Consider the following 17921-nt stretch of genomic DNA (forward strand, 5'->3'; position numbering starts at 1 on the left):
TGCGTTCAAAAAAGAGTTAAAATGGAGGTGTGTAGTAGAAGATGTCAGAAAAACTATTGTACGTGCTAATAACCTCAAATATTTTGCACAACCAATAATGAGACAAGCTTGATCACCACGAAACAGGCCGTCCTTCTTTTCGGCTCTCGCTTCCCTAACTCTCTTAACCTGTCTCGTTTCTTTCATGCGCTCCTTTCTATATATTCTTCCAAGAATATATATTGAGGTCTTTTGTTATTCCAGTATTTCTCATCTTGTCCATCTTTGCCACTGTTGTCACCCTTATTATGGTTTATTTCCTGCTTGAATTTTGTTTTTCTCTTTTCAGTCGAACTTTAGTGTTAGTCTATGTATTGGGTTATATATTTCCATTTTTTTGCATAATATTTCTTTTTATTTCATAGCTTTTCCAATTTTCGCATTAATTTCCTTTTCCTGGCTTCTGTTACTTTCGGTTTCTATTGTATTGGTGTTTTATTTTGAACTCCATCATCATAATTTTCGTTTTGTTCTTGTTCAATATCATTCTACATTCTGTTAGTTCTGTTAGAACTGTTGTTTTGTAAGGGTTTCCTGTAGTTACCTGGACTATAAGTTGATCATCATCAGCTAAAACTTATATTCTCATAACTTATGTACAACCCTGTCTTTTCGTTTTGACATTTCTTTATTATTTCATCTATAAATATTATGAACAATATTGGGCTTAACCTTTTTAGTAATAACATTTAGATATTATAGACCGAAAATTGGCCGTCTAACTCTTTAACAGCTAATAGAAAACGAACTTAAATGCCACTTTAAAAAGACTTTGAAAGGTTTTTGTGAGTCATTACATCAATATGGATGATACTTGGAAATCTACCATAAAAGTCGGCCAATAAAATGTAAGTGTGAGTCCTTTGTGGTCTGAAGGAAGTTCTATTCATAAAAAAAATCTTACCAATTTTGAGCGAATGTGACGATCAAAATAATAAATATGAATTTATCATTTTCATCATTTAAAGAGTAATGCTTCGTTTTTCAATTACCGACTGTTATTTGGTTATTATGGTTCCTAAATATTTTTAACCCTTTTTAACAAAATGTAACTTTTAAAATTTATTTTGCTATTATGTTTTATTATGCTTTTTAAAGTATGTGGTTACAGGTTTTTCGTTGGCTTAACCTTGCATTAAAACAGATGTCGAAGCTTAGTTCTAAGCTAATGAACATAAATATGTTGTAAACTTCAAACCTAATTTAACAAATACAGTAATAATGAGTCTGCGTCTTCATTATTTACACTAGTGGCAATGATATTTACATTCTAAATTGTTGAGAGAGCACCAATCAGGTAGTGGATCCACAATCGATCAGTTGGTTGTTCATGAAATCGTTGCATTTTCGGCTGTAAGGACTCGGGCATCATTCTTGCAGATAACTCCATTGGTGTAATCTTGTCCTTGGGAATTATAAATCAAGATCTTATATGGAGTTACTCAACTTTTTCATCTTCAAGGTCAAAATCAGGATCATGAGATGTTAAAGACCTGGTGAGTCTTCCACATCTTCATGTTCTGCAGGCATTCGTAAATTTGGGTTGGAGCAACAGTAACATCATTTATAATTAAAAAAAAACTAGATCATTTTTATTTTGATTGTTTAGTGAGCCTTTCTGAAGACTGGATTGGAAATTTCGAATGAAGAGTTCAACAACCACAATTTAAAATTGCTTTCATTAGTACATCCATTAAATGTTATATTTTTAATCAAAAATGTATTATGTTCAATACAATTTTGAGGTCAATGACTTCTAGAACGATTTTTGCAATTTACTGCTGCGCTGCCCTGATATGTTTATTGCTTCAGATGTGTCTTCAATCCGGAACCTGTTCAAAATATGAATATTTAACATAAGCAAAATCAGGCATGAACCATCTGCTGTTTTATACTGTCGGTTTACAGCGTGTTATGTTTTATCAATAGGCATAAAAATAAATTGTTATTGATTAACAATGCCAACTTAGATTAAACCGCAATGTTACACGGTTTAAAATCGTTTTTTTTTGTAGAATTTTTTTTTGCCAATTAAATCAATCTGACACTTATAATTATACAAGAGCCGGCTTCGTAGCTTAATGCTCAAGGCAACTGACTATGATTGTCACCAAAACAATGCTATATAATTCGACAAGAAACAATCTGTTACACTGGATAAAACTGAATGTATTCTAGAATAACCTCTAAATTGGTTAAAAAGCAACTAAAATGCCTACCTATCACCAGTAACAACTATATTCTGCCATTGATTTTGGCGATAACAACATTATGAAAAAGTGATCTCATTCGTCATGTTAGTTTGACACAGGAGAAGGCGGAAGATCAAGACCGAAATTGCTAGAATTTTTTGCAGAATTATGTCACGGCCTCTTACAAAAGAAAAGCTCCCAAATTATAGCCACCAATTGATTTTTTGTAGTTTTAACTACATGGTAGGAGATTTTTCACCAATTTAACAAAGGACAATCAGACCGTAAATATTATAAAGATTTCATGTAAATGTATATATTATACTCTTACACGAAATCAAGACCAGAACAAATCAACATAATGTATATCAATCAATAACAATATGAATAAAATATTTAAAAGAAAAACAGAATCAGTGTAACTTATTTTGACGTAGTAGTATTTATATTTAACATATTTTGTATAAAAGGAGATAACTATACCGAAGTATTTATCGACAGCAGGTTGTTGGGTTGTAATTTTTTTCTTTATTACGCTTGTATTTACATTGAACTCTTCTCTATCCTCCTACGAATTAGAGTCCTACGCGCTTTTTTAATTTCTTGCTGGTGCCTCCTGTAGGTCTAATTCACCTTTTGGTAAGTGTTCATTATTTTTTCTCACTAATATCAATATTTACTCCCAAATGCGGGTAATCTTACCTGTTCTTAGAAGTTATAAACCAAAATCTCCTCTAGAATTACCAACTTTTTCAGTTTTCCCTATTCAAACTCAAAATCAGGGTCATGGGATGTTGGAAGCTTGTTCTTCTTCCTCACTATCTTCATGCTCTATGCAGATCCAATAGCAGATTTCATTATTTTTTCTGATTATTTTTTTCTTAAACAATTAAACTACAAACTACGTTTGGTTGTTTAAAAGTATTGCCATCTTTCGTGTTTTCCTATCGAGTAACTTTTTGTTATAATTTCTGAAGCATCAGTTCTATGTTCTTAATGATTTCAAAATTTCACGTATACAGTCTATTCTGTTACCAATGTCATTCTCCTTATTTGATTCTTCCGGTACTCTCTTGTATTTTGTTTCATTTTTGCTTACTTACTTCTTTCGCTCGATTCTTACCAACAACAATATATTTTTTTTATTTATTTATTACATTGTTACTAGTCGTTTCCGATTAACCTACAATTTGTCTTTACAGAAACTTAAATCTTGGTATTTATCCAAGAAGACGTATCTTAACGGCCCTATCTTAGTCTCAAGTGTAATAATGTTTATATATTAACATTGTTTTTTTTTTATTAAATGCATCTCACTACACTACACACGACCAAATGGTCTTTGGAGTCTGTGTCTATTTTGATGTTATCTAAGAGTATTACTTCGAAATTGACTTAAGAATGGTGTCACTTTGCATTAATGCACTGAATTCCACATGTCCATATAGGTTTCAATACTTACTTGTATAATAACAATTTGTTCTGTACTGATAATTATAATTTTCATCCAATTAACCAATATATTTTCCTATATTTCAACTCCAGTTCTTTCCTTTTATTTTTTTTTTCATATTCCTTCCAGGGAAGTTTTGCATCAAGATTCATTTCTAGATACTTAGCGTTGTTGCTATATAGAATAATGTATTATTTATTGTTATTGGTGCTTGTTTACAATTTACATTCGTTAATTTTTATTTTTCTCATATAGGTCCAATTATTAATATTATCAGTTCAACAGCAATCTAAATATTTTCCAATTGTGATATGTAGTATGGTATGGTATTTTCCAGGTGTAGAGTAGGTAAAGGCTAAATATTCTTACTTTTATGTAAAATTTTAATAGTTGCGTGTTACTCTAATATTTTCTGTAAATTATAAACAAGGCCGTCATGCCATACCCTATCTCGAAGGCTTGTGCTACATATAAAAATATAGCTGAACACGCATTTTTTTACCTTCATAGACCTTTTCAATTACATTGCTTATTATCTGCACCTGTTGAATGTTACTTAAACCCAAACTGGTGTGTAGTTATTAGGTGTTTTCTCTCTATAGTAACGGCAATATGAAAAAGAAACTTTTACTTCTAATAATATTTTCTGTTGAGCTTCACCACATGGAAATACTTCATCGTGAACAACCCAGCCATTTTTGTGATCACAGTAATATTTAAATGTTAAAAACATGGATTACTTTTTCTACATTTTAATGTTTTAATGTACTGCGAACGCTTTTTTAACGACCACTTTTCTTTGTTTCGTCAACTTTTGCCGAGTAGAATGTCAAAATCGTGTTTCTTTTGTCTCGTATTATTTTTTTTATTTGTTTGGTTGTCTCGTTTGAGAACAATGGATTATTAATAGACAGGTTTTTTCCCAATATATATAATGCATCGTTTACTGATAATGAATAATCAATGAAGTGTCCCATAAACCATATGGCGGCATCTGACAATTATAAATGTATGAATGGAACACAGAATAATCATAGTGGAGAGGAAGTCATCTGTTTCGAGGTGATTCATCGGTCGTACTACCCGCCCGACTGTTTTATGAATTATAAATTTGACGTAACCTTTTGGCAAATGCCAGTCGCCGTTCGCCCATTGCGCACTCCTCGTATAAATTATTTATAACGTTTAATTGCGGCTACATAATCGATGTTACTTTTTTAATTGTTCCGTGCATTCATTAATGCACAAAACGTTCGCCAATCTCTCAATGTCATTTTCATATAAGCGACACGAAAATAAAGGTTAGAATTACGGTTGCTAAATTATTAATAGACAAGGTGAACTGTTTTAAAAGTTTTTCAGTACTCTACTGTGTTTAAATGTTAGGTCTAGCAAAAAAATATATTGTTTTTCCAATAGATGGCCTTGTCGTTAGACGTTTCCACTGCAAACTTAACCCTTAACTGGTATTGGAGATCCAAACTCACTCCTGACACAAATTTACCATTGCTACAACGGGAGGGTTGTAACCTCTTGGGGTCAGTGCCACTTAATGATTCAACAATATGCTCAGTAGGCAATAAACTTTTCTTATGCTTATATTCTATATATGGCATGTAGAATATTACTTTATTAAGTAATGCCCTGTGTAATTATACTGTATAACAAGTCCCCGGCCTACCATAGTAAAACACATTTTTTTTGGCAAAATTAGTTTTTTTATTCAACATAATTCCTTTCAAGGGTGATACACTGATTATAACGACTCTCCAACTTTTCGATACCATTTTTTTGTACGATTTGTCCTTTGCTTCAAAATAAGCCCCAGTTTCAGTGATCACCTTTTCATTCGACGAAAATTTCTTCCCAGCAAGCATTCTTTTGAAATCTGAGAACAGGAAATAGTCAGTAGTAGGGGACCAAATCTGGAGAATATGGTGGATGAGGAAGCAATTCGGAGCCCAATTCATTTCTTCAAATGCGGCCGTATTTCGGCGATTTCATCCTTCAAACGGTCCATTAACGCTATGTAATAGTTGCTGTTGATGGCCCTTCCTTTTTCAAGGTAGTCAATGAAAGTTATTCTATGCGCATCCCAAAATACAGACGCCATAACCTTGCCAGCCGACTGTTGCGTTTTCCTACGATTTTGAGCTGGTTCATCGTGTACAGTCCACTCGGATAACTGTCGATGAACTTCGGAGTGAAATGATGGAGCCATGTTTCATTTATTGTCACATATCGACGCAAAAACTCGGATTTATTACGTTTGATCATCTTCAAACACTGCTCCGAATCATCAACTCGTCGTTGTTTTTGATGAAATGTGAGCCTTATACCCAAATATTCGTGAATGATATGATATATAGGTTCAGTTGATATCTTTACAGTGTCTGCTATTTCATTCAATTTCAATTTACGGTCATTCAAAATTTTGTGCATTTTTTAGATGTTTTCGGCGGTAATAACCTCTTTTGGGCGTCCACTGCGTTCACCGTCTTCGGTGCTCATTTCACCACGTCTAAACTTCTAAACTTCTGTCAAATTTATACCCGCATCTTTTGAGGGTTAGGGCTAATTTTAAAAAAATGGTTTTAATTCTAGTAGCGCCATCTATGTGTCAGGCCGGGGACTTTTGACCTGTTATCCTAATTAATTAATCTTATTCTCTTTCTTATAATATTTAGTCTCTAAATATCTATTCTAATTACAATTCACAATGGTATCGGTAATACATTTGAAAAGGTAGATAATAATGCAACGAAATCCTATAATGCCTAAGTGTTTGTGCTTATGTTATATCTCAGTATTACAAACCAAATGAATTTGTTCATCCTTTTTTATTGTTACAGAATGGGGAGCACACGGATTACCTCGAAATTGCGATAGAAGTAGACGGAGAGAACCTAATATTAGACTTGACCCTAAACAAACAGCTCATTCCGAAGGGATTTTTCCAGAGGCACCAGGAAAACGGAAAGCATGTAGTTCATAGGCCAGCGAGAGATGTAAGTATTTGTTAGCTTTGAACTGTAATTAGAATCCTGAAACAAGAGGTAGAATATTTGCTTTCTTATTATATAAAAATTTATTTTATCATCGGTTAGTATTAAAAATCATTTTGAATTAAGATTATTAGTTTATTTTTCTGAGTAAACAAAAATAATTTATTTTCTTATATTATGTATTAATAATACTACGAATTAATTTGTAACAAATTATTCTTAGGATAGGAGTATTTATAGACTGTATTTAAATACCAATATGTCAAAAAAAGTTTAGCTCGTTGCCTAAACGCAATGAATCCGACCAGCATAGTGTTAATATACATCAATTTTCTCTGGAATAATTGTATTAACTTATGTTTCGATTCAGAAAACTACTTACTGTTTTTATACATTTCGTATATTTGATCTCTGATACATCTAGCATCAAGCTGATCTTGATTAATCACCTATTTCGCATAAAGACGGTTTCTTTTTGGTAAATTTAAGGTTATATTGTTTTTTAATTTTTGAGATATTTTAGTGACCGTACCGGTACTACTATTCACTGCAACTGCAACGCTAAAAAAAATTTGAAATTTATTAACAACAAGCGTTAAAACAACGTTTGTCAGTTTATAACCCCTTAATTATATTTTGAAGAATTTTGCAGACGGTTGGTAAACGGACAACTTTTGCAGGCTCATTCGGTTACATGTTCGAACTTCTCAAACAACGCTCTATCTCTTTTTAAGTAGGATAAAATGAGAAGAATACAATAATATTGTAATATTGACTGCCAAACAAGCTTAAAACTTTCGACAGGCACATATTAATGACGTGCGTCACTACTGTTTTGAGTAGACTATATATTACACTTGAGTATGATTTTCATATACTCAAAAAATATATATATTGAATCCGATTCGCCTCACAATCTGATTTCATCGTTCCCCGAAATTTCTAAATTTAACCATTTTTAAACGTAATATTTATCTACTAAATTTATTTTTTCTTTATTTAGGAAGTGGATCATTGCCACTACAATGGTAAAGTGAGAGGGAAACCGGACTCGTGGGCAGCCCTGTCCACTTGCAACGGTTTATCAGGAGTCATATTCGACGGACATGAAATGCATTATGTAGAGAACGACGACGCTATTGACGACAATTCAATAGAAACCGATCATTTTGTTTACCGTCACTCGGACATGGTGGAACAAAACAAGACATGTGGCTATGGCGGTGACGCCAGCGATCCTGAACATGGACACAAAACGACTGATAATAGGTTTTTGAGAGTAAGTTCTGCATAGAAATAGCGAATAAGTCATGTCCGTTTAATATCCTTTCATGTTATATACATATATTGCGTGAAGGGATACGTGTATATTTAATACTGATGCAAAAATGATTTAATTAAATTTTATATTTGTCTACAAGTGTCTAATCAACGTTCGCCAGTCAATTGTATTTATAACATCACGTTAGACATAAAGCAAAACACATTAGAACCAAAATAAAACAACTATTGATGGATGTCACGAGATTGAAACGAACCAAACCATACGAACTTAGATAAAGTGTGTACCTTTAGTGTAAACTATAGTTATAACGTATTATAATAATATAATTGAAGAATAAATGTTGATGTATTTATCTCTCACTCATCTTGCTTGTGAATTAATCCAAGTACAATTTTTTTTATAACATCTTTATTAGATACGCTTAGTACAATCTTAATTATTATTATTATTACAATTAATTTATTACTACTTTTCCTATGTGCTTGGATTAATTAGCAAGCAAGACGAGTGCGAGAAAATACATCAGTATGTATTCCTCAATTATAAAATTACAATTATTTATTAATTATTAACTTATAGCTATAGTTTACACTAATAATACACACTAAATGTTGACACAAGTTCGTATGGTTTTGTTCGTTTCAATCTCCTGACATCCTGTGCGCTGTCCAGCAGTTGTATTGCTGCCACGTTAGAATGATTTAGTAATCTTCTTTTGTGTTTCAAGGCGAAATCCTGCACAACTTCGCAAATCCATTTGATTTCCAGGTCATCGTGCAGTTCTTCATTGGTTACATAGCGATAGGCATTGGTAATCAATCGAAGAATCTTGTTTTGACAGCGCTGTATGACTAACTGATTTGAATTTTTAGTGCAACCCCATATTTGCACCCCATAGGTCCAAATTGGCTTTATAATTGTATTACAGATCAACCTCTTTGATTTTAGATCAAGTCGAGAGTATCTTCTGACTAACCAGTATAGTTGTTTTATTTTGGTTCTAATGTGTTTTGCTTTTTGTCTAAGGTGATGCTTCCAATTTAATCTACCGTCAAGATGGATTCCAAGGTATTTTGCTGATTCTGCTTGAGGAATCGGGCGTCCATTGAGTGATATAATTAAGTTTTTATTATTTCGCCTTAATGCAAAATTAACGTGGACAGATTTGGAGCTATTAAGTTGAATTTTCCAATCTTTTGTCCATTTGTAGATTTTGTTGACTGCCACTCGCACTTTTATCCAAGTACAAATGAAAAGCCTAATAAATTAATTTATAATTAAAATTGTACTAAGCGTATCTAATAAAGATGTTATAAAAAAAGTATTTATCTAAAAAAAACAGATTATTAATGGATATTTGCTGAAACATCAAATCAGGAAATTCAGCATTCCGCATTGTGAGCCCGATTTCTTAATTTCTAGCCAAAATTCTGTAACTTTCAGAATGAAACAATAATATAGTTCCCATTGGTAGAACAGTTCTTCAAAAAATCGGTATCCCTGTCGATTTATCTGCCCCCGAACGTTTTTTTATTTACTAAAGAGTGTGTTACAGTTACATACACCCAACCAGGTCAAACGGCTTCAAGTTTTCCAAAATAAGCTCCTCAGGAGAATATTAAACGCTCCATGGTTTGTCAGAAATAATCAAATTCATAGGGAAACTGACACTCCAGAAATCAAACACTTCATATCTCAATCATTCCACAAACAACAACTCAGCTCTAGTTCTTCTGAAAACGCGCTTGTTCGCGAGCTGGTCGACATGCTGGGAGCTTAGCACCGCGTCACCGCTAAGCTCTCCCCCTTTTCCAGGCTGAAACGACCTCATCCGTCGCTACAGTCATAACTTTTGCCCTCATACAATAGTACCCAGTTGTGTGTTAACTCAGGTTCGCGAATCAATAGAATCGCCGGGCCCTCGTGCCCAATAACGGCTGCCCGATCAGCGGGTGCCATATCCCAAATTTAATGCAGTAGCAGTAGTGATCCACGGGGGTCAACTGTGAGGCGGTTTCGGTTTAGTGTATTGGTAAGCCCAGAGGCAGTCTCACATAACCCGGTCCAACTTGTCACTCCAGGGCAAGTCTCCGCGACCAGGCATGCGTCATGCATTCCACCGCCTGGTTACAGTTACAAAATGTTTAAAAAGCAATGATTTATTACAAAATAAATGCAAGTTTGAATAAAATCTGATGTGACTTGATCAAAAAAAAAATACAGTAGATTTGCTTAGTACAATCCTAATTTACAAATTGTTCTGTTGTAATTGCATTAATAAATTTAAGAGTTTTAATTAATAAACACTTATACACTATATAAGTTCGTGTGGTTTGGTTCGCTTCGCTAATTTCCTGCGCGTTGCCCAGTTCTTTGCTTTGTTACTGCTTCCAGGTTACTATAATTATTTTTTTAAATTCTAATTTCAATTAGTAATTTTATTTATGTTTTAATGTGAAATCTTGGATAACTTCGTAAATACTTTTAATTTCGAGGTCATCGTGTAGTTCTTCGTTGGTTGCTTATCGATAATCATTGGTAGTCATTGTAGAGTTTGTGACTACTACTTTTGTTGTTGGGATACCAGCAATGTATAGCAGATACAGGAGTGGTCCCAAAACACTAACCAAGTAAACTCCAATCAAAGTAAGTTTAGGTGTTGAGAATGCTCCTTCATGCGCGACTCTAAATTTTATTTCGAAAATATATGATTCTAGTAGTTGACAGTAACAGGTCAATTGAAAAGTCTCCGGCCCGACACATAGATGGTGCTACCAGAATTAAATCCATATGTTTTTAGCCGTAACCCTCAAAGATGCGTGTATAAATTTGACAGATGTCGGGTCATTAGTTTGTAAATTATAGCATTTTGAGTGAAGCAACTTTTGTTATTGTGAAAAAAAATGGATAAAAAGGAAAAAGGAAAATGGAACGTGTACATCATATGATTCGAGAATATTTGGGTATGAGAAAGCTCTGTGCAAACTGGGTACCGCACGAGCTCACTTTTGACCAAAAACAACGACGAGTTGATGATTCGGAGCAGTGTTTGAAGACGATCAAGCGTAATAAACTCGAGTTTTTGCGTCAATATGTGACAATGGATGAAACATGACTCCATCATTTCACTCCGAAGTCCAATCGAGTCATTCGAGTGGACTGCACACAATCAACCCGCTCCAAAATCGTGGGAAAACGCAACAGTTGGCTGGCAAGGTTATGGCGTCTGTATTTTGGGATGCGCATGAAAGAATTTTCATTGACTACCTTGAAAAAGGAAGGACCATCAACGGTGGCTATTATACAGCATTATTGGACCGTTTGAAGGACAAAATGGCCGAAAAACGGCCGCATTTGAAGAAAAAGAATGTGCTGAAAAAGACAATACACCGTGTCCCAAGTCAGTGAAAACGATGGCAAAAATCCATGAATTGGGCTTCGAATTCTACCGTATTCTCCAGATCTGGCCCGCAGCGACTTCGATTTCGAACGATTTCCTGTTTTCCATCGTTTCGAAAAGTTGGAGGGTGGCGAAAATCAGTGAAGGGAATTGTGTTGAATAAGAAAAACCAATTTTGCCAAAAAAATGTGTTTTACTATGGTAGGCTGGGGACGTTTGAATTGACCTGTTATGTATTTAAGAAACAATTTATTTTTATTTAAAAAAGATAGCCAGGAAGTAATTGATGTCAGTTTCGTGAATCTCTAACATCTCTAAGAACATCTTATTTTCGACCCTATTGAAGCAGGGTTCCGGAAATTATTTATGAATTAAACAAGCAATTCAACAAGCCTCATATATTAAATTTTGTTTATATTTGTAATTTCAATAATTCCCATATCGTGTTCCACGTATCTAGTGGGCGTTAAAAAACCAAATCTCACTATCGAAGGAAATCATAATAATTTATAAATAAGTACCCCAGCAGACGCTGTATTTATGCAAGTGGTTTCGCGACTATATTGCGTCCGACCAACATTCATACCATGGTCTAGTAACCATGTTATTATGTAAATGAGGCGCACCATCCGTTTAATTATAATAATATGATCGTGGGAAGAATCGGTGATATATTTTAACGTTCGATGACGTAGTCCGGTCTAACGCCTAGAGTACATAGAAATGCATTCTTATTAATTGGGCGTGAAAACAATCGAACGTTTTTTTTATGTACTCATTGATAAATACAGCAGACGCTCGTTTACGTGAACGATTTCGAACCAAGTTCGCATTATCGTAATATTTATATTAACGAATGTGATTTAAATGATATAAATCACATTCGTCACATCATAAAAAATTACTAAATTCATTGGGGGTATAATGCAGGTAAAATATCATTATTTCATTATTGTATTACTTTTTCATTAATTTATATTTTACAATAGTAGCTAGACGCAGTGTATGCTTAAGTGATGAGTCTATCAATGAAGCCCTGTAGTTCGATTTTATAAACTTCATTGTTCAAAGACAGGTACTGTGCATCAAATAACCGATTTTTAGTCCAAAATTCGTCAGTTTTGGGAAACGTTCATCAAGTAGCTTAAAAAAATTAAATTCCTGATTCTGTGCTGCCTTTTTTTTTTGTTCTGGCCTAAAACCAGGCGGTGGAATGCATGACGCATACCTGGTCGCAGAGACTTTCCCTGGAGTGACAAGTTGGACCGGGTTATGGACGACTGGATACTGTCGTATGGGGGCAAAAGTTATGACTGCAGCGACGGATGAGGTCGTTTCAGCCTAGAAAAGGGGGGAGGTTGGCGGTGACGCGGGGCTAAGCTCCCAACATGTCGACCAGCTCGCGAACAAGCGCATTTTCAGAAGAGCTTGAGCTGAGTTGTTATTTGTGAAATAATTGAGATATGAAGTGCTTGATTTCTGAAGTGTCGGTTTCCCTATGAATTTGATTACTTCTGACAAACCATGGAGCGTTTAAGATTCTCCTAAGGAGCGCATTTTGGAAAACTTGAAGCCGTTTGAACTGGTTGGGTGTAACAAACTTGAAGTAGACATTAGATCCGTAGAGGATTACGGACTGAATTAACATCTTGTATAATAAGCATTTGATAGAGATGGGAAGTCTGCTAGAAAGGCAGATCAGAGAAGATAGCAGGTTTGCTATCCCCGAACGTTTCTGGATTGCTTTCTGGATTTGGGAATGCCAACCGAACCGTCGGTCGAAGTGGAAACCTAGGTACGTGACGTTATCCAGCCATGGAATTATTGCGGTGTCAATCTTAAGTTGCGAGACGCGTAGTGCGTAACGCTTCTTATGGAAAATGATGGCCTGGGTTTTCAGGGGGTTGATTTGCAACCTCCAGAATTTGAACCACTTGACCGCATGATCGAGCTGCTTCTGTAAACGTTCATGAATTGTAACTTCGAACCTGGCGGCCGTGAAGAAAGCAGTGTCATCAGCGTAAAACGCGATGTCAATGTGCTCTTTTCTCTCTGTTTAGTCCTGCCTGTGCCTGCCTTTATAAAAGGGGTTTGATTGGAGATCACACAGTTCTAGTTGATAATCAATCTTCAGGCTTTCAGGCTTTCAACTGCGATCGTTAATGGATGAGTGAAGAGTGCTATATCATTTTAAAATCTGCGTATCGATGCTCAAATTCCATGATTATTTCATCCATGTGTTTCTGGTGGTCCAAATATTACATAATTAAAAAATTCCATCTCTAAATAATGTCCCTTACAACTTGGAAAAAAATAAAAATCATTTTGTTCTAGAAATGTTTTGAACAATTTTTTTTTTGCTTCTAAATCCCTTCACATGACCGTCCATATTGGCCATATTATATTTTTTGCCTAGCAACTTTAAATTAATTCGTTCAACTGTTGCGTCATATCAATTAAGAATGCAAGATCAGCCAGGAACTGAGTATCTTGCATTTTATTTGGTAGTTCGGAAATGTCGGTTGCTATTTCATTTTTTTTAGAAACAAAGGTATTTCTTTTCTTAGAGCGAAAAGGCGCTACAAGCACTGTCCAACACTTAGCCATCTGATTTCTGAATGTAATAATAAATCTCTATGGGTTGCATCAATTTCACTTAAAAAGTCTTTAAATTTTCTATATGTCGATGTCCTGTTTTCAGCTCTAGTCACATTTATAATCCTAACAACTTTCGTAGCATGCATTTAACGCAAAGATTTTCAATATAAGGTTTCTTGGAGAACTATGCAGTGTCATAACGGGCAATAAAGTCTTTTTTGTTTAAAAGTCCCGCCAGTCTTGTCACTGTCCCTGTCATAGCTTTTGTCCAATCATTCACAATACAAGAACATTTACGAAATCCTCCGTACTCCATAACACTTTTGTTATAAATATTATTCATTGATTAATATCGATGCTGCTCAGTACTTTCATTCAAACGTATTGAATAGTACTCACAATCTATAAAACGATCACATATACTTTTCGAAATATAATCACCCATTTCGTGCATTCGTCTCACCACCGTTTGTTAAAATAATGCTACGGATTCAAACTTTTCTGCCAGTTTCGGCTGCATGAAGCGTTTAGCCATTACAACTGCGCTTTTTTATTATTAAAATTCCATCGCTAAACCGTTTCTTGACTAAACTTTGTTCACTTTCTGTACTTATTTTAGAAACCGTACTTGTTTGATGTATTCGTTTTTTTGTACTCAGCTACCATAACTTTTCTTGCTTCACCAACATGTTTTTATACTTTTCTTCATATAAAGAAGTAGTATAGTGTCGTTTAATATTATATTCTTTGCAAACTTTGCAGAAACTTGCATACAAATCAAAGACTGAATTTTATTGTTAATGTTGAAGATAAAATATAGTTTATTCAAAGTTTTTTTTAGTAATGCGTCGTGGATATTTGTGACGACGAAACATTACAATGTTGCCGCATCAACTCTGAGTTTTAGTTCAGTTTGGCTTTGACATACAAAAAAATTCTAATCTAAATAAAATAATTGAGCAAAAATGTTATCAAATATAATTTATTTTAATATTATAGTACATCTAGTACATATATTATCGAATGACTTAAAACTACAATTAACAACACACACAGATATAATAGTTTGTAGATTAGATTTGTTTTGTTTACATTAAACTCTTTTCCACACCATCCATTAGGTGGAGTTTCTAGGCGCGTTTTTTATGTAGTGTTATCCCCCTGGAGGCCTAATCCACCTAATTAACAATGGTATATCTGAGAAACGTATTTTACTTTCATTCGAGAGCATATTTACTTTTTACGTGTAGTTCTTGTTTTCTTCGATGCTGTGTTTACTTGGCAAGTCATCTTGGTATCACTGTATTTTTATTTCTTCTGCTACTACCTGTGTACACCATTCTTGATAAAATTAATCACTGAATTCTCTCTAATGTATTTACCATATCTACAAAACAGTATTCATTCTCTCCTCATACGTTCTAACCTAATGCTCATGTTTAATTTTGAACAATTGCAATCATATATATACACACAAATCTTTTACGCCCTACAATACCATTTTCTATAGCTATATTCTATTAATTATGTGCATACCTTTAGCTGTTTCCACTCTCATCACTCTGTCTCAGGAATTTCCAGCATTATCACATATCCGGAAAGTTTCTTCTTCACTTTCCCACTCATTGTCCATCACAATCACTAAACTGTTAATTTCTAATCTGTCTAAAACATGTTCAAGATTCCACCATTTATCAATCACTTCCTTTGTGTGTCTTATCGTGTTCATCCACCGAAGGTGTTATGTTTGACAATGTTTCCTTCCACATATCCATAAAGTTTTTGATGGAATATCCTTCTCAACCAGCAATATATCTGCAATTAACTATTAATAATTATAATGACCAACAAAACTCAATTGAATGCTATTGTAACTTTTACCTTTTTCCATCAATTTTTATTGCCTTTACGCTTTTTTTCTTATTGTCTTTCCAAGAGTGCCACAATGAACCATTTTGAAATATTCAAGTTTCTTATATCATTTTATGCCTTTAATTGAATCCTTTTAAGGTAATGTCTGGAAGTTCTATTAAACCTCTCCGAGGGTTATCTTTACACCAACCCTATGCCCTGTAAGAGTGTATGAAAGGATGTATTACATCTCTCAAATAGTTGCATGCCCCTAATTCTTTTATGTTTGCTTTCCAGAGAGACAATTTTATCTAAAATAAGTTTGTTAAATTATGTTCGTATCGATAAAATAGTTTGTGTACTTACTGTTCTTATACATTTCGTATATTTGGTCCCAATATCAATATAGTCAAGATTCGTCACCTATTTTGAATATAGACGGGTTTTCTTGGGTGAATCTAACGTATTATTCTTCATTTTGTAAGCGATTTTATTCACAGTACTCGCACTAATATTTAGCGCGGCAGGAACCCGCTAAAAACATTTTCAATAAAATTGTAAGGACTTATATTATTTAATATAATCAATAACTACCTCTCTAACGGAATTTACCGGCAAAAGGGGGCCTCCATTATCTCTTTCCTTTTCGAAATAACCTATTAAAGCCGCAATCAATTTATGACCCTGAATATCTATTGTTTTCGGCATTTTCAAACAAAGTAATATGATATATTACGCAGCAACTTAAATTATCAAAATAATCTAAAAATAAATAAGATATTCTAATAAGGGCTAAAATAATGTTTACCGGTTTATAACCTGCAGTAATTATAACTAATACTAGCGACCCGCCCCGGCTTCGCACGGGTGCAATGCTGATACTAAATTAAATACACTACAGAAAAAATATGAACGTTGTATATAAAAACATAGCGGCCCGCTCCGACTTTGCACGGGCATAAAATATATATGCCTATGTCACTCAATGAAAACATGATTAAAATCGATCCAGTATTTTTGGTTCATTCATTACTGCCCTTGGCCTGCACGCATTAAATTTGGAGTAAAACAATTCCTCTTCCCCTATACTTACTATGAAGATTTCCTGCTATCTTTGGAATATCTAAATTCATACAATTTTTATTACATTACACATTTTTAAACGCAAATTTTAAATTTGTAATATCTCCGAAAATATTTGTTTAATTTACATGCTGTAAGGAACCATATTGATCTATATTAATTGCACACTGTATTTAAGGTACTTATTCGATAAGGATTAATGCCGTATTGCTTAAAATAGCTTCGTAAATAAGCCATTTTCTCACGTAAAAAGTAAACAATAAAAATGGTTAATGTGGGTTATCCCTAAAAGATAAACATATACCATCGCGGACTTTTTTGTAGACCTTTTTATGGTGTACAATACTGTAGTACATTAATTTGATCTAACTCGTAGGGTTAGGCAGCGTTTTTGCTAATTGCTAAATAAGCCTAAAAAAATAGGTTAATTTACGACATCACGTTAGAAACCTCTAAAATTAGCAATGTTGCCTTAGTATATTATGCATGTATTATACATATAAACCTTCCTCTTGAATCACTCTATCTATTGAAAAAAACCGCATCAAAATGCGTTGCGTAGTTTTAAAGATTTAAGCGCACATAGGGATATAGGGACAGAAAAGGTGACTTTGTTTTATACTATGTAGTGATTTTGAATAATTTAGCGTACATCTGACAACCAGACGGCGACCGACCGTCAGATGTATGAAAAATTCTTGAAAGCAATAGTGATAAGAGATTTTAACTCTTACCTATAAATTATTGTGGCCGTATAATTAACTGTAGTTTTTAGATTTACTATAATGTTAAAATAAATTATATTTCATAATATTTTTGTTCAATTATTTTATTTAGATTAGAATTTTTTTGTATGTCAAAGCCAAACTGAACCAAAACTCAGAGTTAATTCGGCAACATTACAATATTTCGACGCCACAAATATCCATGATGCATTACTAAAAAAACTTTAAATACACTATAGTTAGTTTCACTTTATCTATACATTTTCATTATTTTATTTATGTATTAATAC

General features: G+C 33.8%; 1 protein-coding gene across 1 annotated transcript in view; it reads left to right on the plus strand.

Moving 5' to 3' along the window:
- The window catches only part of Meltrin (disintegrin and metalloproteinase domain-containing protein meltrin), a 241591-nt gene that overhangs the window by 212659 nt on the left and 11011 nt on the right, over window positions 1-17921 (plus strand). The window contains exons 3-4 of the mRNA XM_076396229.1: window positions 6537-6692; window positions 7693-7968. Of these exons, the coding sequence (XP_076252344.1) occupies window positions 6537-6692; window positions 7693-7968 (432 nt within the window). The remainder of the gene's footprint in view (window positions 1-6536; window positions 6693-7692; window positions 7969-17921) is intronic.

The sequence above is a fragment of the Rhynchophorus ferrugineus genome, unplaced genomic scaffold (genome assembly GCF_030347505.1).
Source record: "Rhynchophorus ferrugineus isolate W39M unplaced genomic scaffold, kcgeb_rfMv2 rfM2, whole genome shotgun sequence".
Taxonomy (NCBI): Eukaryota; Metazoa; Arthropoda; class Insecta; order Coleoptera; family Curculionidae; genus Rhynchophorus; species Rhynchophorus ferrugineus.